The 22,064-nt window shown below is 38.3% G+C and overlaps 1 protein-coding gene across 1 annotated transcript; it reads right to left on the reverse strand.

Annotated features, from left to right (window-relative positions):
* Positions 1-3,201: 3,201 nt before the first annotated feature.
* LOC112999597 (protein MAIN-LIKE 1-like) lies at positions 3,202-3,943 on the reverse strand. The gene is made up of 3 exons (XM_026125913.1): positions 3,728-3,943; positions 3,461-3,625; positions 3,202-3,357 (listed from the first exon to the last, which is right to left on the reverse strand). The coding sequence occupies exons 1-3, from the start codon at positions 3,941-3,943 to the stop codon at positions 3,202-3,204; spliced, it is 537 nt and encodes a 178-aa protein (XP_025981698.1).
* Between the last annotated feature and the right edge of the window lie 18,121 nt (positions 3,944-22,064).

The following is a 22,064-nucleotide window of genomic DNA, read 5'->3' on the forward strand; positions in this document are numbered from 1 at the left end:
GGATTGAGTTAACACTTTTTTCGCATGTACAACAGGTTTATTTACATGAACATTGTCCCTTACCGCCTGTAGCATTGTTATGGTCTAGCAATTGTCATCCTCAGGCGAAGCCGTGGCCAAATCCATGTATTAGCAGAATGCAACATTACAAGAGCTTCGTGATGTTCAAGAGAGACTATGTTGACATAAATGATTATTGAACATGTAATTTATAATGACTGATCATTCTGAATTGGATATTCACATTTATGTGTCTTTGTATATTTGTTACGTCCACAACAAAATTATTACTTAATTCTAAAAATGCATGTATGATATATCGTTGTCTGAATTGACAACACATTGTGAAAAAGCGTGTATGATAAATTGTTGTCTGCATTAACATAAAGCAAGTGACAGGACCTTGCACAACATGACTACACATGCAAATCTGATGCAAGATAAAGCGTGTCACGTCATTGTTGTAGTTGACAACACATACAGAAAGCATGTGTATGCATATTTTTAATCTTTAAAAAATGCAGCACTGATATTAAAACTCATCTATATATATGACACAACCTAACACTGTAAAAAACCACAAGTTTCACTCGTAACCCAACTCTTACAAAAAACTATGGCATTCTTGGGAGAGACAAGAAGTCAAACAATTGTGAATTCCACATTATGTTTTATTTTTTCAAATGGATCCATTGTTCACAACGACAGTGGTGTTTCCTTTCAAGCTTCCACTCCAGTTCCCATTCGAGTACCTAACGGTTGTGATTTTCAAACGTTAAAAACTAGAATACACAATATCCTTAAGCTAACCGACAAACAATTTTTGGATGAAATTTACTACCACCAGCCTTTCACATATGCAGGTAATCAATTTTGGTTTCAATGTATGCAACTGAAAGATGATGTTGATGTTAACACAATGTTAATGTGTAATCATGAATTTTCATTTGTTGGTCCGATTGAGTTATTATGTAGCATTGCTAGAACACCAGATGGTATTTTAAACTTACTTCAAGCCACTATGACCCCTACTCATGATGCCCTGCTATATTACAATGGGAAGTAGAACATGTCACACCAAAATGAGTTTGTTGGTTACTCGTTCATAGGAAAAAATCCCAAAAAGTTTAACATTCCCACCAGATGTACCATGGATGAACTGAAGGATTTGATCAAACAAGTTGCGCCTCCTGGGATTCCCCTTTATGGTATTCATGAAACACAAATGGTAAGACGATTATTTTTTCGGAAACCAAGTTACCATGACTATTCAGAAAAAGTTATAAAATTCGAAATAATTGAACTCAAAACCAACGATGACGTGATGAAGGTGTTGATTGAGTCTAACTACTAGAAAAAGATTGGGCCAATAGAAATTTTAGTTGTTTTCAGTAAACCTGTACCGGAAATGGAAGACGAGTTGTCCTTGTCGCAAAATTAGAATGAGTTAGTTGTAGTATTTGATGCAAATTTAATTTCGTTCGACTATATTGAAGTTAATGTACTATTTGAATTCATGTATCGCATAATCGTTCTTTTTTTTTTCTGGAAATGGAAGATGAGTTGTCGTTCTCTGTTAAATTTGATTTCTACTACTTTTACTTTTTTGTCGGTCTTGCAAATTTATTTTAAATATAAAAAAACTACAACAAACGAAAAATACTAATTAATTATTTGAAATCGAGTAGTTCATTTTTTTAAAAGAAACTACTATAAAATTAAAATTTAATTAAAATATATTTTGTCATCAATTAAAAATTATTTAATGTTGAACTAATTAAAAATATTTAACAAAGTACATTTAACTCTGATGCAAAATATGGAAATCAAGAAAATAAATAAATTATGAGTCAATTATTAATTTAATATGATGTATAATGCTTCAAATGAGAAGGTTTTATTTTTTAGTCTCTCAAATTAGAAGGTTTTATTTTTTAGTCTCTTAAAATAAAATATAAATGTTAGCCTAATTATAAAATTATAAAATATAAATACAGATTTTTATCTAAGGAGAGAAATTAAAAAAAAAACATTTTTTTAATTTGATAGAATAAAATTATAAAATTATAAGCTAGTTGAGCTTAATTTTGACTGTTTCAGTTGATGAGTCTATCATTAGTTTGATTTGTTATTAATTTATTTTGTTGAGCCCTTGCATATTTAAAAAAACATATTTAATAGGCAGCAAGTTGATCACAATCCTATAATTATACCTAGTATAGCGATAATTAAATTTTAAAACATTTTTAAAAACATATTTTTCAAAAAATTATTTAATAGGCAGCGAGCTGATCACAATCCTAATATGATCCATTAAGCTAGATTAGGCAAAGGGAATACACAATCAATGAAAATAAATAAAACTAACATTACTATCGGAAATAAATAAAACCAACATTACTAATGAAATGGGTTCAAGTACAATAACTGTATATATATCGAATTTCAATATAAAATATGTACATAAACTACGCCTGATCCGTGCATCGCCTACGTCGAGACCTAACATATACTAGCTGGTCCTGTGTGACACTCCTGGCTATCCTGAGGCAATCTTCGATCACTTCATGTGTCGATGAGCCTGGCGTGACCACCCCTAGGCTCAGATGGCGCTCCAACCTCTCAGCAATCTCATAGCAAACTTCCTGTTAAATACAATACAAACAGATTAAACAATTTATTATGAAAATATTGACGTAAATGACGTAAATTATTAGTATTACTTACCACTGCATGTCTAGGCTCGTCCACAACGGGCATTGCAGACGTCGATGGTGCTCCTGGCTCCGACACGTGAGGGATATCTGTCTGTGGGACCTGAGGGACGACTCGGGGATACGGAGCATGACCATCTGGCAGAGGATCTGTTGCCTAACCTGGTGTCATGAAAGGATGTGAAATACGGAAGAACCAGTCTATGTAGTCGCTGGCACACTGACCTGGCACAGTGCACACCTCACCTGGTGCAACCATATGATTCAAATAGTGCATCCACCTATCGTGTATATCATCATACGACACCCATGAATCGACAGGCAGAGCTAGAATGGTCTGGGTGTATCCAAACTGCCGCATGACCCTCTCTGGTAGGTAATACACAGCAAGGAGCCCTAAGCGCAGGAGACTGGAATAACATGAAATCATATGGAAGTCTTGGACCGGTCGGTGCTCCCCATGTGGGATCCAACAGACATCCGGAATCTAGAGTCGGTCTAGGCGCTCCCTGTACGTTGGTGTACGTATGCTCTTTACGGTCTTCTTCGTAGCAATCCACCTACAAGCACGCGGTGAATTCTCGTCGTATTCCGGATCAGCAGTGGACTCCGCGACCGAGGGAAAGTGCTCGTATATCCAGCACTATAAAGGTAACATGAAAATCATAGACATTAATAATGAAAGTCTAAAAAAATTTAAAGTTAAACATTGTTGAACCTCAACGAATCAAAAACATGTTTGTTACCTGCAGCAGCGTGATGTAACCGCCAAGCTGTCGGTTGGTGCTGATAGAAGCATCGTTGAGGTGGTCGTACATATGGACCAGTGCAGCTACTCCCCAGGCGTACCTCCCGGTCTGACTGAGGTCACAATGGGCCTCCAAAAACACAAGATGAACATTGGTTGCACTCTTGTTAGCAAAAAGAGTGCAACACAGAAGATGAAGAAGATACGCGCAAGCCGCAGCTGTCCAATGACCTGCCCGACATCGACACTCATAGATATCACATACCCATTCCAGACATATGTACGATCCACGACATTGCCCTATCTCAGCCCTGGCAGCCTCTGCATAAACCATCAATAAGTCCACCAACATCTGTACCGCATCATCCATGTGCAAGGGCTGAAAGGCATGCAAGTCGCCAACCACGGGCAGATGCAGAAGAGACGAGACGTCGTCCAGCGTGATCGTCACCTCTCCCACAGGGAATTGGAAACTAGACATCTCCCGGTGCCATCGCTCGACAAAGGACGACAAAAGTCACTGATCGCCAATGTCTACCGAACATGCTATCAGAGGACTTAGTCCTGTCCCAACAACTAGCCCCTCAAAGGCAGGGACAAGCCTGCCTAAACTATGCACCTTCCTCCCGCGAGAGGATAGCTTCAACTCAGGACGCTCCTGAATTGAAGTATAAAGGAACACACAATTTGTTAACATCATCTTTTAAAGGAAAACAAATTTCAATCATAAAGTATAATTAACAACTAAATTCAATATTATAAATACCTCTCCCATCCATACACTGTCTGCAACGTGATCCGCATACTCGGTCAGCACGGATGGGTCCCTCGGACCACCCGAAAATCCCTCAGGCTCATCCTCAGCAGCCTGTGTGCCTGTGTCTGCAGGAGTGTCTGCCCCAGTGTCATGTATATCACCTCTTGCCATTGGCTTATCCGCATATACGTCAGCCTCAATCGAAGCTCCGGTAGCCTCTGCCGCAAGGACCACTGGCTCATCGTCCGCAGCAATCACAGGTACTCGTTGCCTGCCTATGGATGCCGTAGGCCGTTGACGCTATAGAGGATCATCAAAATCAGCACGATCTCCTCTGCGCACACCTCTGTCAGTATCATGCCCTAAGGCATGACCTAATCCTCGGGTCCTAACCATGATCTGCAAATGTCTACCGCAAATTCCATCACTGATTTCATTCACTCAAATTTCATTGGTCTAACGCAAATTTCATTGGTCTATGAGAATTTATCCAAGTTTTCAAGGTATATACATAAATGATTATTTGCATGAAAGTGTTGTTCTATATTTGTCTTCCCTTATTTCATTTACATTAGGCGTGTGTTTCAATATGCTTAATATTAACCAAAAAAACAATATGCATAATATTTTCAACCCACTCTACTCCATGATTCAGCGGCTAGCTATTCTCATCCATTAAGCACTTACCTGTAAAGATGACTACATAAGCAAATATTCACATGAAAAACTTTCAACATTATCTTCATCTATATCTTTTTATTTTGGAGATCGATATGACCCATATATGTTTTTGGAACTCAAACTACATGTACTTAATTATTTACTATTTGTTTCAATGTTCCTTAAGAAATTGATAAGGTTTCAGAATGAATAAGACTAGCTATCAATCATGGTACCTTTTAGTAGAAATTTTCAGTTTTAAATACTCTTATATTTACAAAGTCAAAGAAAATGTAAATGGAGTACCACACGTACTGATAATACAGAAAAGGACCATACAAATGGTTCCTCAATTGGACATTCATATTCTCAAAGGGAACCAATCTATGGATATATATTTCATATGAAATTTACATGAATTAGACTCATAACTATATAATCCTCTGCTGATACATAAAACTTTGTGTAAAGCTACTTGCCCATAGATTAAAATGGACTGTGACATCTTTCTCAAAAATCCTAAGGCAAGACGAAAGTTAAGGCTAATGTAGCATCTTGAAACATTGAATTAGCATCGAGCATTACAGAACACTACATTGTTTCTATGCTTCCAAATAGACCAAGTTAAGGCTAATGGGAAAGTACCTTTAATGTGTAGCCATGACATAGTGTCTTGGGTGAGAATGTAATATACAACAACACAGTTTCCAATTTCAAACTAGTATAAACTTAATCAACTAACCCTAAATCCTAATTTCAAAAAAACTCACTGTTTATGAAATATAAAACAATTTTAAAAATTAAAATTGAATACTATGGATCAAGTTGATCCGTAACATGCTTCTGGATCAATTTGATCCGTATGCTTACAGATCAACTTCATCCGTAACCAGCATCCAAACTGCGGCAATGACGAACTAAAAGCCATGGTTAGGGAGCTTACCTCGACGGTGGACGGTGACGAAGCTCCCTCGATGGTGGATGGCGGCGTTGCTCTTCGCGGAAGCCTCCTCAATGCACCTCGCAACCTCTTCACGGCAACCTCCTATTCACGACAACAATGGTGGCAAGCTCCTCAATAAAGAAGAAGAAGAACCTCTTCCCGCAACCTCCTCTTAACGGCAACAACAAATGGAAAACGCCGGTGACGTGAGCAACAATAATATGAAAATGGCTGAGGTGAGGAAGAAGAAGAACAAAACATTGTGAGGAAGAAGAGAAGAAAACACAGGAAGAAGAAGCAAAAATGCACGCGGAGCGGGAGAGAGATAGTCTCGCATTATTTTTTAAAAAATAAGTCAGGGGTATTACGACCTTTTCACTACAAGTGTTGGGTGCACCAGCAAAAATGTTGGGTGCACCTAGCAACACTCTAAGATTCCTCAAAGATGATCCAAAATTTGGGTGGGATGTCTAGACTTCCTTGGTGCATCAGCAGGGACTTCAATGACATTTTTAAAAAAATTGAGTTAGAAGGACACGTAACAATGCTGCGGAAGAAAGATTAAACAAAGCAATGATTAACCCTAATTGGTGTGATATTTTTCCTCATGTTAAAATTATTATTTTTTCTCTTATGATAGATTATGACATGGTTACATCCTACAAGGAAGAAGAAAATCAACCTCTTAACCACTTTGTATTCACAATGTTTGAATCAACTTGCTCTCTTTTTTATGAATGAGTCATATTTTTTAATTGATTATTTAAGAGGGAAAAGTAGAAGGATAACTTTGGATCATTATTGCAGAGCATTGGTGAGAGATATCAGTTTTCACCGGTTAATTTATATTAGCAATAGCAATATAGCTTGCATAGAAAAGACTAGGATGGACCAAAGGTGTTTTTATAAGTTGTGCAAGTTACTGAATACTATTGGGAGACTTGTACTAACTAAGGACATCGGTGTAGAAGTTGTAATATTTTTACATATTTTATCTCGTGATGCAAAAAAAAAAATGGGTGAAACAATCAAGGTAGTCAAATTCAAGATTCTACCTCGACACAAAATTGTAAACCATTAAATCATAAATCAAAACTTAAGATTCTACAAGATTTGTAAAATGAATGTGTGTGTATGTGAGCGTGCGCACGTGCATATAATTCTTATTTATGCATATAAAATGGTAAAAATATGATAAAGAAAACACTTATACCACACGTCATATACTTAATTAAGCTTAAAATCATAAGCATACTTGCATAACAAAATCAATGACTAAACAAACTCCATACATAATTCATAAATGACAAAGAAGGAAACATAACAACTTAAAATACTACACTAATGCTTAATGCCTACTCCTTTTACCAAAAGTCCAAAATACAAGATATAAACACCTAGGCTTGACCTCTAAACACAAAAATAGATCACCAAAATTAAAATGATAACCACTCAAGATGTCCACAATTCTTCCATCATCTTCTTATTCTTCATTGATCATATTAGCAAGATGAGCCTTAGTCTCTCATCAAGAGGTGGTACTCCAAGAACACCATCCGTATCCTCACCTAGATTTGGAGTATCCAAATCTTTAGTTTCTTCAATGCAATATTTTCAAGTACTAGCTCCAGAGATGATCTTCTAGCTTGCCTCTGGTTCTCCAATTTTGAATTAGCCATGAAAAAAATACTACTACTATACATGCAATCATACCCTTTTTAACTTCCAAATCAACTTTAAAATTAGATCCATAATGCATTTCAGGGTTAAGATAATAGGCAACAACATGCAATGGTTTGTGAAGTTGGTTGTCCCATCTTCATGGAGGTTCATAACTAAAAAATAAATTAAATTAGAGTTTGCTTTTGAAATAAAGACTAGAAGACCACATGCAATCAAACCCTTTTTAACTTTCAAATCAACTTTAAAACTAGGTCCATAATGCAATTTAGGGTTAAGATAATAAGCAACAACATGCAATGCCCCGTGAAGTTGGTTGTCCCATCTTCCATCAATGATATTCCTTCGAGGTTCATAACTAAAAAAATGAATTAGAGTTTGGTTTTGAAATCGAGACTAGTAGACCACAAACAAAATAATAAACAAATATAAACATAGCTACAAATTAGTACCTTGACATCATTCAATTCCTCTTGGATCTCCCCCTTAACTTGGTCCATTGCCCATAAAGATACCCCATGGTTGGTTGTTTTTTCCTTTGATTCAACCATTTGAAGCACTTTGATTAGAGGAGATGCAGCCTTTAGACAAATAAAAATATTTTTCCAAAACTTTTTGTCCAAAATCACATCCTCAATCAATCTCCCATTTGTTGTCTTTGCAAACATGTTGTCCTTCCATTGGTCACTTGTGAACATTCTAAATAATCACTCTTGTTCTCATGAAGGCACCTAAAGCAAGGTAAGATGTGACAAAATGAGTTAAGTCTGACCTTATCAAATCTTTTCCTTTTATAAAGTGATGTAGTAGAGAAATGAGATAAGTCCTTTAATAATTATGTTTTAATTCTTCTAGCCTTGGGAATTGTCTCTTGATAAATATAAATATTCTTTCCAAATTTTTCCAACATCAAGTCAATACAGTGTGCTGCACAAGGTGTCTAATACATCCTTGTCCTCTTTGCCATCAACATAGTACCAACAACTTTGTAATTGGCTACATTATCCATCACAACTTGGACAATATTCTCTTCACCAACTTCTTAAATAATCTCATCTATCATCTCAAATATCTTCTCCGTTGTTTTTGAGACAGTAGATGCATTAGTGGACTTCAAAAACACAGTGCCCTTCCGACTATTCACAAAATAATTCAGTATTATCCTCCTCCTCTTGTTAGTTTAACTATCAGTCATTAAAGTGCACCTTGTTTTCTTCCATGAAACTCTATGTGCTTCCAAATATTCTTTCAAATACCTTACTCTAATTCCATGGTAAGAGGGCTTTTTAAGCCTCAGACCGTGTTTTGCTACCAATTCAATCATTTGGGCAAATGCTTCACTCCTTGCCACATTGAAAGGAATGGTATTAAGGTAGAGAAGCCTTGCAACAGTTTTGTATGCTACCTCTTTGTCATTCTTCTTGAATTTAAAATCAACATTGGGTTGTTTGAGTATTACCCTCTTAAAAATATTTTGAGAGCTTCAATCATCAATACTTTTCCTTTTTTTCCATCAATTTCCACAACCTCCTCCTCATCCTTATCTCTTCCAAGACTTGATTTCTTCATCAAATTTTTCTCAAAATTAAGAACAAATTATATTGCCATCTTCTACTATTTTACTCAAGCAACCAAAACTTGGGCCTGGAAATTGTACTGATGAAGGTTGAAAATGGTTTAAGGTAATATCTCAAATAAGACAATTTAGATGTTATTCAATTATATTTAAATAGTAAATTTTGACATTAGACATATTATCTTTTTGTGAAGTGTCTAGGAGCTTCAGATGGAGCATACACAAAGTTAAATGTCCCACAAGTTGATAAAGCTAGATATCAGACTGAGAAGGGTGACATAGCAACACATGCCTTAAGAGTTTGTTCACAAGATCAATGATTTATTTATGTCTTAGCTAGATAAGAAGGATCCGCTACAAATTTTACAGTTCTTGGAGATGTTATATCTCGTAGAAATGGATTAAAAGTGCCCAAAGGTACAATGCCTTATTTAGTCTAGTTTTTTTAAAATAAGTTTTTCTTTAAACTTTTTTATAAGTGATATTTTTTTAGGTTATTACTATTTGTGTAATGTTGGCTATATAAATGAGGACGGATTTCTTGCACCTCATAGGTGGGTGGAGCTATCACTTTAGTGAATGGAGGCAAGGGTCACAACCAACCACACCAAGAGAATTTTTCAACATAAAACATTCTTCAACTAAATATTTTATAGAAAGATGTTTTAGATTGTGAAAGGATGATGGGCAATTTGAGAGCCATATATTTTATCTAGTCAAATTAAACTCAATGTAGGATAATTACCGCATATTGTTTGCTTCACAATCAAATTAGAAGAGAAATGGTGGTGGATCCTTTATATCATGAATTGATAGAGGAGGAACAAAATGGAGTGCAAGGTGATATGATAATTCATGTGGAGACATCATGTGCTTGGACACTTTGGAGGGATGAACTTGCTCAAGAAATGTTCAATAGATAAAAAGGACAACATTAACATCAAGTGGGAAATGATTTTTTTTGAAACATTAATAGGTTTGGTTTACAATTGATATATTTTTAATTAGTTTTATGTTAGTTTTAAAACAACTTCGATGTAGTTAAATTTTAGTAAATTTCTTATTATGTTGTTATTGCTCAAACATTCATCGCTTATGAGTCATTTTTTATTGTGTTTTATAAAAAAAGTTATATTATTTTATGAGTCATTATGGATATACATAATAGTTTTTCTTTTCATAAACGGGTGAACCAAAGGTTAAACGTAATAACCATTGTCATACCCTAATTTCGTCCAGGAATTATCATTTGATGATGTTTTAATTCTCGCTAATTGAAAGGTGTTGTTCGACACCAGTTTCCGCACAAAACGAGAGATCGTTCAATGTTTTGATCAGGAATGCGAAAGATACCAAAAGGGAGGGGAAAAAGGGTCATTTTAGGGAATTTTCTGGACCCTAGCTCGCCCAGGCTAACCTCTGGCTTTCCTGGGCCACCAAAAGACTTCCATGTTAAGTAACCAGCTCACTTGGGCGAGCCAGTTGCTTCATGGCTAAGTCTTAGCTCGCCTAGGCGAGATGCCATGGTCCCAAATGCTTGTTTTTCCTATAAATAGGTGTGAGGGAGGCTAAGGAAAGGGGGGCATTCAATATTGAGAGGTTCTTTGAGAGAAATCAGAGAGAAGAAAAAGAAAGAAGAGAAAAATGAGGACGAGGCGCTACTGAATTGCGATTGTAATAAACTTCTACGTTGTTATTCGTTCGGTGTTCTTCGTTTGTCATCCGGTTAGTTTTTGTTTTAAGGATTTGAATGTGATCTATGTACCCTTAGGGGTCCCCCTTGTTATTATGTGCACATCCATCTTCTCCATCTATCATCGATGATCTCGTTTTTCTTTGTAAAGTTCAATCTTAACCAATCACTAGTGTTGTAAAGTTGTCTTTAAAGAGATTGAAAGTTAATAAACAAAACCAAGATAAAACCAACTCACAACTAACTTCTTTTTATCAAATATCACTTGAGGTCATTTCAAGGTCCAACGCCTTAACGATTCTTTCCGCATTTCAAATTTAAAAGATCATTTCAAGGTCCAACGCCTTAACGATTCCTCCACTTTTCAAATTTACAAGATTGTTTCAAGGTCCAACGCCTTAACGATTCCTTCGCTTTTCAAATTTTCAAGATCGTTTCAAGGTCCAACGCCTTAACGATTCCTCCGCTTTTCAAAATTTAAAACATCGTTTCAAGGTCCAACACCTTAAAATACTTTTTGTTCACAATTAAAATGAATCTTTCAAAAACATAAAAAACAAATTTAACTCATAAACATTCAGATTTAAAGAACTACGTATGTCTGAATTTCTCATCGCACTTGAGGATACGTAGGGGTAAGGGCAATACCCTATTCGACCCCCAAAAAATAAAAAATATAAGAAGGGAAAATACATAATTTTAAAGTCATATTTTGCACACTCGATTAAAGGCTATCGTCCCTTGTGACGGGCGCGTGGGGTGCTAATACCTTCCCCATGCGTAAACAACTCCCGAACCCTTATTCTCAAAATTCTTAGACCTTTTTTTTTTTTTTATTTTTCTAGCATTTTCCTCAAATAAATGTTGGTGGTGACTCCCACTTGTTTTCCTTTTTGGAAGACGCTCCTTTGGCTTTTCGCTTCACCCTCCCGTCGAATGGTAGGTTGTGACAACCATCAATGGAATATTAATGAAGATAGAATCCAAATTAAGTGTTTAGTTGAACACTACAATGCTTGAAGAGGAGACAATGGCTTTAAACATGGTTTCCATAAGCATTTTGAGAAGAAGATACTTGAAAAAATGCATGAATGCACCTTGAAATCTACCCTTCATATAGAGTCTAGGGTTAAGCAACTAAAGAAGCACTACAATGCAATATGTGAGATGAAGGGACCTAGAGGTGGTAGTGGGTTTGGTTGGAATGACAAGGATAAAATGATTGTGGTTGAAAAAGAAATTTTAAAGAATGGATAAATATAATTAATTTTTTTACATTTCTAGTATTTTTCATACAAGTTTATTTATTTTAATATGATATTTATAATTTTTTTTTACAATCTCATCTTGATGCTAAAGGACTCTTCAACAAGTCTTTTCTTTACTTTGATGCTCTTAGGCTAAATTTTTTTTTTGGTAAAGATGCAACCACATAAGTAAATAATGTTGATGTCTCTTTAGTGTTGTGGAAGAAATGGACAAAAAAGTTGACATTCCTAATATTAAACTTAATACACATTTTACTAAAGACATTGATTACCAAGTTGACATTGTTCCTGAAATCTAAGCTGCCACAAATGTTGGATAAGGTAGTGCTAAGAAAGGTATAAAAAAAAAGAGTCAGGTCGAAAGGTTCAATGGTTGAAATATTTACAGCTAGTATTGATAAGTTTGACGCTTTTTTTGAAAAAACTCAAATAAAGTTAATGAGTTGGCTTAATGTTTCAAAGTTGAGTCTAATGGAGCCAATAAAGAAAAAATAATTTTTGAAGAGTTGAAGAAAATGGAAGAATTGACTATTCAACAAAGGGTTCGAGTTGGTTGTTTGATATGCAAGGATATTAGCACACTTTATTATTTCATGGCAATGGATTATGAAGAAAAAGTTATATTAGTGAAGGATATAATGGCTTAATATTCAATATGAGAACATTATATTAAGAATGAGTTAATTGTAATGGCACACATTCGCAAGAATTATTACAATGAGAGGTAATTTATAAAGATGGAGACGTCAATGTTGTTAGTAATATCACTTTGTTATTTTTAGCAAACACATGATAGTATTCATTTGACATGCAAAGAACACATTGCTTCAATCAATTGTAGTTCTTTTTGTTAAATTTTACCAATCATAATTTTTTTGAAGATATAAATTTATTTAAATCTTATAATTAAATTAATTAAAATTCATATTTGTTATATAATTTGATTTAAAAAATATTTAATAAAGTAATTTTAACAGATTTTTCTAAGAAAATCCTATTTATCCAAGAAAGTTTTACTATAACCAAACATGAGAATCTTCAATTCCCTAGTACTAACCAAACATTACATTTTGTCTCAATGGATCGAGGAGAAAGAGAGTTCACCGACAAAAGGATTGTAACATGAGAGAAGCAAGAAGATCAACCTTTTTCAAATATACAACATGGATCCTAGAAATGCAATGTGGTTGGATTTTCATGTCGATCTGAATGAATCATGCTTTCCACATAGGTAAATCTTTGCCTGCTAGGCAAGACTACAGCAGATTACAAATTTTGTCTTGGTAGGACATGCATTTTTATTACTATTAAATTGACATTCTCAGGATTCATAATTCTCAAAAATCAATAGGAAAACTTTTCCCCTACCAAACACCCCCTTAAGTCAATAACAAATATGAACTCTGCATGTGAGGAGAAATTATTAGACAATAAAGGATCATATAGTTGTCTATGATCTTAACCAATCTTTATGTACATTATATGTATTCAAGTTTTTTAATTACATGTTACTGATTAATAGGGACCATGTAATAATTTACGATCATATTTGAGATCTATCTATTTATCCTAGAACCCAATTACATTCATGCTTGCAAATTGTCATACCCTAATTTCGTCCGGGGACCTTTGCTCGATGACGTGCGACCATTCTTTGGTCCTCGTGAGGTGCTTGGCACCCATCATTAGGCAATTTGTGAAATTCCAGGACATGCCGAAAAACCAAAAAAATATTGATGCACAATCCGTAAGTTTCCGTGACACACCGGAAATCAAATGGAAGCATCGTTGCATAATTAAGTGAGGTTCCGTAACATTCCGTAAGTCAAAAAGGGGATGATTATGTAATCCGCAAGGTTCCGTAACATTACGGAAAGAAAACAAGTATCGTTACGAAATTCGTAAGTTTCCGTAACTTTACGAAAAAAGAATCACCAAAAAACAGCAAAGGGGGGTGTACTTAGTAAAAATGGGGGTGCAAATAGCACCCAGGCCCATTTGGGCCCTCCAGAAGATTCCTCCAGAAGGCGGTTGCTTCTGGAGGAAGCAACCCTGCTCGCCTGGGCGAGCTGAGCTCGCCTGGGCGAGCTGGGCGGCAACCACCTCCCCTATTTTGCTATAAATAGGGGAGGAAGGCAAGAAGGAAGGGGTTCAGCCCCTTAGGCACTTCTCTCCCTTTCGAATTTGCTTGGAAAAATTGTTTCCGTGAAGAAAATCTAAGCCGAGGCGCTTCCGAAACGTTTCCGTAACGTTTTCCGTGAGGAATCTCGCAAAGCTTTCAACCGTCCTTCGACGTTCTTCATTCGTTCTTCATCGTTCTTCGATCTTCAACGGGTAAGTACCTCGAACCAAGCTTTTCGATTCATTCTATGTACCCGTGGTGGTCCACATTGTGTTTCGTGCATTTTTATTCTCGTTTTGTTTACTTTTTATACCCCCTGTTGACGTGCTTAAGCCATTTTACTTAAGTCATTTCTCGCTTAACTTAAAAATAAAATAAATTTCCACCGAACGTTTGAATTGTATTATCCATTAACTTCGGTTAAAATAAATTCCGACCGTTCGGTCGTGCCGTAACCACGTTGGAAACCAAAAAAGAGGTAAAAATAATATAATAATCAAAAAAACATCTTTTAGTAAAATAAAGCGGAAAATCAATCGGACGTTTTCTCTTTGGGATTTCTCATTCTTAATCGAATTGATTAATAACTAAAGTGAAACTAAGGCTAAAATCAACTCGCCTAGTCAAGCTCGTCCACAAAAATAGGCTTTTGAAGTTTGTCATTTCAATTTCTCACTAAGTAAAATGGATCATTTTTAAGGTCCAAACGCCTTAAGATGATCACCACTTAAGTAAAAAAGAATCATTTGATAAGAAAGAACTACGTAGGTCTGAGTTCCTCATTGAGGATACGTAGGAGCAAAAGCCCCGCTTTTGTCGACCACCCCAAGAGATCGTTAATGGTCCAATGCCTTAACGTTTCTCTCCTTTCAAAAACAAGAGATCGTTAATGGTCCAATGCCTTAACGTTTCTCTCCTTTCAAAAAACAAGAGATCGTTAATGGTCCAATGCCTTAACGTTTCTCTCCTTTCAAAAACAAGAGATCGTTAATGGTCCAATGCCTTAACGTTTCTCTCCTTTCAAAAACAAGAGATCGTTAATGGTCCAACGCCTTAACGTTTCTCCCCTTTCAAAATCAAAAGACCGTTTAATGGTTCAACACCTTAAATGACCTTTTGTTCAATAAAAACATATTTTGCAAAAAAGACAAAAACAACTTAACCAAACACTTTGTTCCGAAAGAACTACGTAGGTCTGATTTTCTCATCCCAAATTGAGGAATACGTAGGAGCAAAGGGAAACACCCTTGTCGACCACAAAAAGAGAAAATATAAAAAGGGTATAAAGGATATAGAGACATAAAAAGGGAACATAAAAAATTCAAAGTCATGTTTTGCACATTCGATTAAAGGCTGCCGTCCCTTGGGGCGGACGTGTGGGGTGCTAATACCTTCCCCGTGCGTAAATACAACTCCCGAACCTTTCACTTAAAAGTTCGTAGATTGCGTCTTTTCCGGTTTTTCCGACGTTTTCCTCAAATAAACGTTGGTGGCGACTCCGCGCGTATTCCTTTCGTGGAACACGCATCCCGCGAGTCACGCGTCGCCCTCCCGCCGAAGGGTAGGTTGCGACAGTTGGCGACTCCACTGGGGACTGCTTTTTAGAGAGTTAGGCCATTTAATCTTGTGCAATGTTTTATCATGACTTTCTCCTTTGTTGGTTTCCCTTTATTTGTTTTATGTTCTTGTGTATATAAACTATTTGTTGCTTTTAGTGTGTTTTAGAATGTATGCATGAAGGTAAATATTTATTCATTTGATGCACACAAACACTAAACTATTTGCACACACTGTGAGTGAAAAAAGGGCCCTATACCCGGGTTCATGGGAACATAAGGAGTGGAGGTGAATCTGTGATCATGCTAGGTCTCCGACTTGCTTGATTACAGTGAACCCTCATCTAGAGCTTTTCTCTTTGAAAACCTATTGTTGCTAGTAGTCCCTACTGCTACAAAATGTTCTTCAAAGGGGATGATACCTCTAGAAACCATCAAGAGAGATATAACTACCTTGGGGATTATTGCTAAAAGCCTAGTTAGTTCTCTCCCTTATAGATCCCTTAAATAGGGGCACGAAGCAAACACGCTGCGTGCCATTTTTCACGCTGCCATGCATGAGTATCATATACCCTTTTGCTTATGTTCGGTAAATATTGTCATACTGTGCACATTCCCGCATTGTGTCGTTTGCATAGGCATTGCATATGGGTTCTGTCTTGATCCCTACTGTAAACGAACCAACGGAGGGTCCGTGTCGCCTTCTTAAAAACGTACGTTGGGGCATTTCGCTACCCCTAGACGTCGTATCTAAGAAGGGGACAAATTCCCCGGACCCCCGCATTCCTAGATTGCATCTGTGTCATATGCATTCCATCATGCATGCATCCATCCCACCCATGAGATATCGGAGTTTTGATTTGCACCAGCTTTTGTCTCACTTTAGTAAGCATGGGAACAAATCAAACCGGCAAGAGGTTCTACCAAGTCAAGGTCAAAAGCCTAGATACCACCAGCATCAAGGAATTAGGGCGGTTGATGGAACCCCTCCAAATGCAAGCCTTCCGCAAGACTTACGGAAAGATCTTAGAGTTGACCATAGCAGAGGTGTCCATAGAAGCCATTGCATCACTTACCCAATACTACGACCAGCCTTTGAGGTGCTTCACATTCGGGGACTTCCAATTAGTACCAACCATTGAAGAATTTTAGGAAATTCTAGGATGTCCTCTCGGGGGAAGAAAACCATATCTTTCCTCCGGGTGTCTCCCCTCTTTGAGCAGAATTGCAACTGTGGTCAAGGATTCAGCAAGAGGTTTGGACCGCATAAAACAGACTCGAAACGGCATAGCGGGCCTACCACGGAAGTACCTAGAAGACAAGGCAAGGGGTATGGCCAATCAAGGAGACTGGGTCCCGTTTATGGATGTGTTAGCTTTGCTAATTTTCGGGGTTGTCCTCTTTCCAAATGTGGATGGTTTGGTAGACCTAGCAGCAATCGACGCTTTCCTTGCCTACCACCATAGCAAGGAAAGTCCGGTGGTAGCTGTCTTGGCAGATCTGTTTGACACATTTGACCGAAGGTGCGAAAAGAGTAGCGCACGGATCATCTGTTGCTTACCCGCCCTCTGTGTTTGGTTGGTTTCGCACTTGTTCCGACAAGACACAAGACATCCATGTCCGCACCTGAGCCATCGCTCGTGCACTGAAAAGAGGAGAATAGATTGGGACCAGCTCTTGGCCGGGATAGGAGGTAGAACAATCAGTTGGTTCCCCCGATGGAAGGAAGGAAAAGAAGGAGTCCTTTTCTCATGTGGAGGATACCCAAACATTTCGCTGGTAGGAACGAGGGGTTGTATTAACTACAATCCCGCGCTCGCTATAAGACAACTAGGGTACCCCATGAGGGGAGCACCGACGGAAGAAAGCATGTCTCCTTTCCTTGTGAGGGATCTCGGCGCACAAAGTTCCAAGACTATACAAAGAATCCATAAGGCGTGGGAAACCCCGTTAAGGAAAGATCGAGAGCTTAGAGGCATTCGTAATGGCATCATTGGTGGGTACCACGAATGGCTGAAAGTTCATATACGAGGTTTAGATTGGCTCGCCAAGTTAAAAGTCGTCAGCGAAGAGAATTTTGAAGCACCGGAAGAAGACAAAGAAGTCCAAGCTCTCAAAAGCGAGTTAGGAAAGGCAAAACTTGCCAAGGAGAAGTTCAAGTTGGCCGCTACACACGTTCGGAAGGAGTGTGCCGGGTTACGGGAAGAGAATGCAATTACCGCAAGAGCCCTTGAACAAGAGACCAAGAGGGCTCGCAAGGAAGAGTATGGCCGGAACAAATTTTGCGGAGCTCTATGGGGTAGCAATAGTGAACTCAAGTTGCGAAGGGAAGAAAGGGACCAGTCGCGAGCACATGGCATGGTTTTGAAAGAGGAGTTAGTTGCCTGTTCAAGGTCCAAAAGAAGCTTGTCTCGGCGTTTATGCGAGACGGAGACCAACATGCTAGCTATCATCACCAAGTACCAAGAAGAGTTAGGTCTAGCCGCGGCCCACGATTGCGGACGAATATGCCCAAGTATACGCGGAAAAAGAGGCTAGAGGAAGGGTGATCGACTCTTTACACCAAGAGGCAACCATGTGGATGGATCGGTTTGCTCTTACCTTGAACGGGAGTCAAGAACTTCCCCGATTGTTAGCCAAGGCCAAGGCGATGGCAGACACCTACTCCGCCCCCGAAGAGATTCATGGGCTTCTCGGCTATTGTCAGCATATGATAAACTTAATGGCCCACATAATTAGAAATCGTTAGGAAACTTGTATGGTCTCTCAGACCTTGACTAGATACGACTTCCTTTTTGAAATAAAATGAGTTGGTCCCATGTTTCTACTCCAAAAAGCTTGTGCAAATCAAGTCACTCCCGCATTTTATCTCTAGCATGCATTGTATGTTGGTCTCGTCCTTTGTCACGGGAAGCCGGAAGGTCCATATCACCTTCTTAATTGTACACATGGGGCACTGCGCCCCCAAATGCGCAAGTAAGAAGAGATAATTTTCCGGGCTCTCGTGTCCGTAAAATGCATTCATATCATGCATCGCATAAGCATCTCTTCATAACATCATAATGAACATATCGTTCCTGCATTTGTCCGTTATCATATTCCAGCCTCACATTTTGCATGAGTCATGGCATCATCATGCATATGCGTTCAACAAACTTTTTGATCTGCAAAATTGCATACCATTTGTTTTCATGTTTGCTCATCCTTGCGTTTTCCTCTACAAAACAAAAACAAAAAAGGGGGAAGCGTGAAACTTCACACTACATTCTTAGTTTCATGTGTTAGGCACCACGAGCCAACCATGTTGGGATCATAAACCCGTTTCACTTTAAAAAATAATTGAACATGGTACCTAATGCATGGTTAACTAGGAAATGGTGTTTCTTCGGGCATCTCAATTTCATAATTACATTTTCCGTGCATAAGCTTAAAGTATGCCCGAGTCATTCATCCCTATGAGATGTTGTCGAAGTATTGGCGATCAGAATTGCCATTCCTTGGATTATAGGGTTGAACCAAGCTCATGCTTTTACAAAAAGGTTCATCAAGTCAAGTTGAAATATGGAAGTAACCGTCTTGCAAAATTGGGGCAAAAGATGAATCGAGTCACATCACTGCTTCGTCTACTGCCAAACATATTTAGGATTATTGATGTCCTTGTTACTTCCAGTTTCACCTTGACAAAGATGTCATGGACCATGTTGAAAATCTAAATTGATTCAACCCCATATCCTGCGTAAAAATTCGCAATACTTCAACTGTACATCATTCGCATACATCCATGCTTTTCATTGGTTGCATTGCTCATTGCATTCTTTCCTTGAAAAATAAAATAAAATAAAATAAAATGAACTTAATCATTGTTATCAAAAAAAAAAAACATGCTTTACGGCGTCCTCACCGAACTTGTGCTAGAGCTAGAGTAATGGGTGAAGTAGAGGAGATACAAGAGAAGATGAAGGCCGACATGGAGGCCATTAAAGAGAAAATGGCCACAATGATGGAGGCCATGATGAGCGTGAAGAAGATAATGGAAGCCAATGCGGTTGCAATTGCCGCTACCAGCGTTGTGGCTAAGGTGAACCTGATGTCCCCATCCGGCATAAACCAAATGAATCATCCAACCTCAGATATGGTAGGCAAATATTTGGGAAGTACGGGCGGCCCCCATGATGTGCAAATTCAAAACGAGCACGCCTTCCCGTCATATGGCTTACCTCTCAACTATACGCCACCCAATATGGCGTACACTCCCAATAAGAATGTCAATAACTCCACTCCTATACCCATTGAAAGCCAGCAACCCCAAACTGATCATGCACATGTCTCTTAAACTGTGGAAGAGACCCATGAAATTCCCCATCACAATCTAGCCGACTTCGAGCCTTGGCTCGGATATACCACTGAAGGGCAAGCAGTTGGTGGTATACCCCTACAAAACCCTTTGGAGGGCCCTCAGTATCACCCACAACTGCACCTCTTGCATTCCACAGCGGTTAAAAACCCTTATGACTATGGCAGGAATGGGAAAGTTGGATCATCTAGAGGAAAGGCTCAGGGCCATTGAAGGAGGTGAAGATTATGCCTTTGCTAACCTAGAAGAGTTGTTCCTAATACCCAAACATGGTCATTCCCAAGTTCAAGGTGCCGGACTTTGGCAAGTACAAGGGGACTACTCGCTCCAAGAACCTTCTAAAGATGTACTGTCGGAAGATGGGGGCATACGCAAAAGATGAGAAACTGCTGATACATTTTTCCTGAGAAAGTCTTACTAGGACAACTGTCGCCTGGTATACTAACTTAGGAACCTTCTTGAGTCCATTCTTGGAAGGACCTAATGGTTGCCTTCATTAGGCAGTATCAGTACAATTCTGATATGGCTCCGGATAGGATGCAACTACAAAAAGTGTGCAAAAAGGGGGCACGAATCTTTCAAAGAATATGCCCAAAGATGGAGAGACTTGGCAACTCAAGTAGCACCCCCAAAAACAGAGAAAGAGATTATCACAATGATAGTAGACACGTGATCGGTGTTCTACTATGAAAAAAATGGTGGGTTACACACCTTCAAGTTTTACAGATTTGGTCTTCGCTAGCAAAAAGATCGAAGTGGATCCAAAAAGAGGCAAATTTGATCATCCTACTAGGACGACTGAGAAAACTGGGGCAAATGAAGAGGGTGAGAAAGAGGGAGAAACCCATGCTGTGACTGCCATTCCTATACGGCCAAGTTTCCCACCAACCCAACAATGTCATTACTCAGCCAATAACAAACCTCCTCCTTACCCCACCACCCAGTTATCCACAAAGGCCATCCCTAAATCAACCACAAAGTCTGTCTACCGCACTTCCAATGACGAACACCACCTTTAGCACAAACCAAAAACACCAACCAAGAAATTAATTTTGTAGTGAGAAAGCCTGTAGAATTCACCCCAATTCCAGTGTCCTATGCTGACTTGCTCCCATATCTACTTGATAATTCAATGGTAGCCATAACCCTAGCCAAGGTTCATCAACCTCCATTTCTCCGAGAATACGACTCGAACGCAACGTGTGCTTGTCACGGAGAAGCCCCGGGGCATTCCATTGAGCATGGTAGGGCTCTGAAGCGTAAGGTGCAAGGTCTAATTGATGCGGGCTGGCTGAAATTTGAGGAGAATTGCGTGTAAATCCTGACATTGACAAGAGATGCCACACATGGGGCAATTTTGAAAGCTGTTGTTAGGTGTCCCTAATGACTCATCAGGGTTTCCAAGTTTATGCCATTATTGTAAGCCACAGCTACAATGTTAAATGAAATGGATAAAGTTGATATCTTTGTCCCTCATCCTCTCACAAACGCATGTTTGCTTATTCAACTTTCACCAGAATGTGGGTGTAAGCCATTGGTCTGTTTGCTCAAGCAACCTGCGCTCCTAAGTGTTGACTTCCAAGACCGTTCAATCAGAGATTACTCATCTTGCACGTTGGTGGGGGTGCCGTAAAACAACGAGCAAAGTTCAAAACAAATAAGTTTCAAAATAAAAAATAAAAAGGCATTTGATTGACTGTGTTTTCAATATAGACGTTCATTTGATTGACTGTGTTTTCAATATAGACGTTCATGTGACCTCATTTTGTCTTTTTAGAGAGAAGTGAGTTATCAAGAATAGAGTGTTGGACAAATGGCCTCAGTTACCTTAGGAAAAAGGGGGGTTGAATTAAGATGCAAAGACTATTCCCCAATTGAACTATCAATCTCTCTTTTCGGATTAACAATGCACATAGGGACAACCCTTCCCTTGTGTTCAAGAATCCCCTACAACAAGAAATAAGAAGAAGAGAAGAAGTTTCAGAAATAAGAA

Source organism: Glycine max, chromosome 15 (assembly GCF_000004515.6).
Source record: "Glycine max cultivar Williams 82 chromosome 15, Glycine_max_v4.0, whole genome shotgun sequence".
Classification (NCBI taxonomy): domain Eukaryota; kingdom Viridiplantae; phylum Streptophyta; class Magnoliopsida; order Fabales; family Fabaceae; genus Glycine; species Glycine max.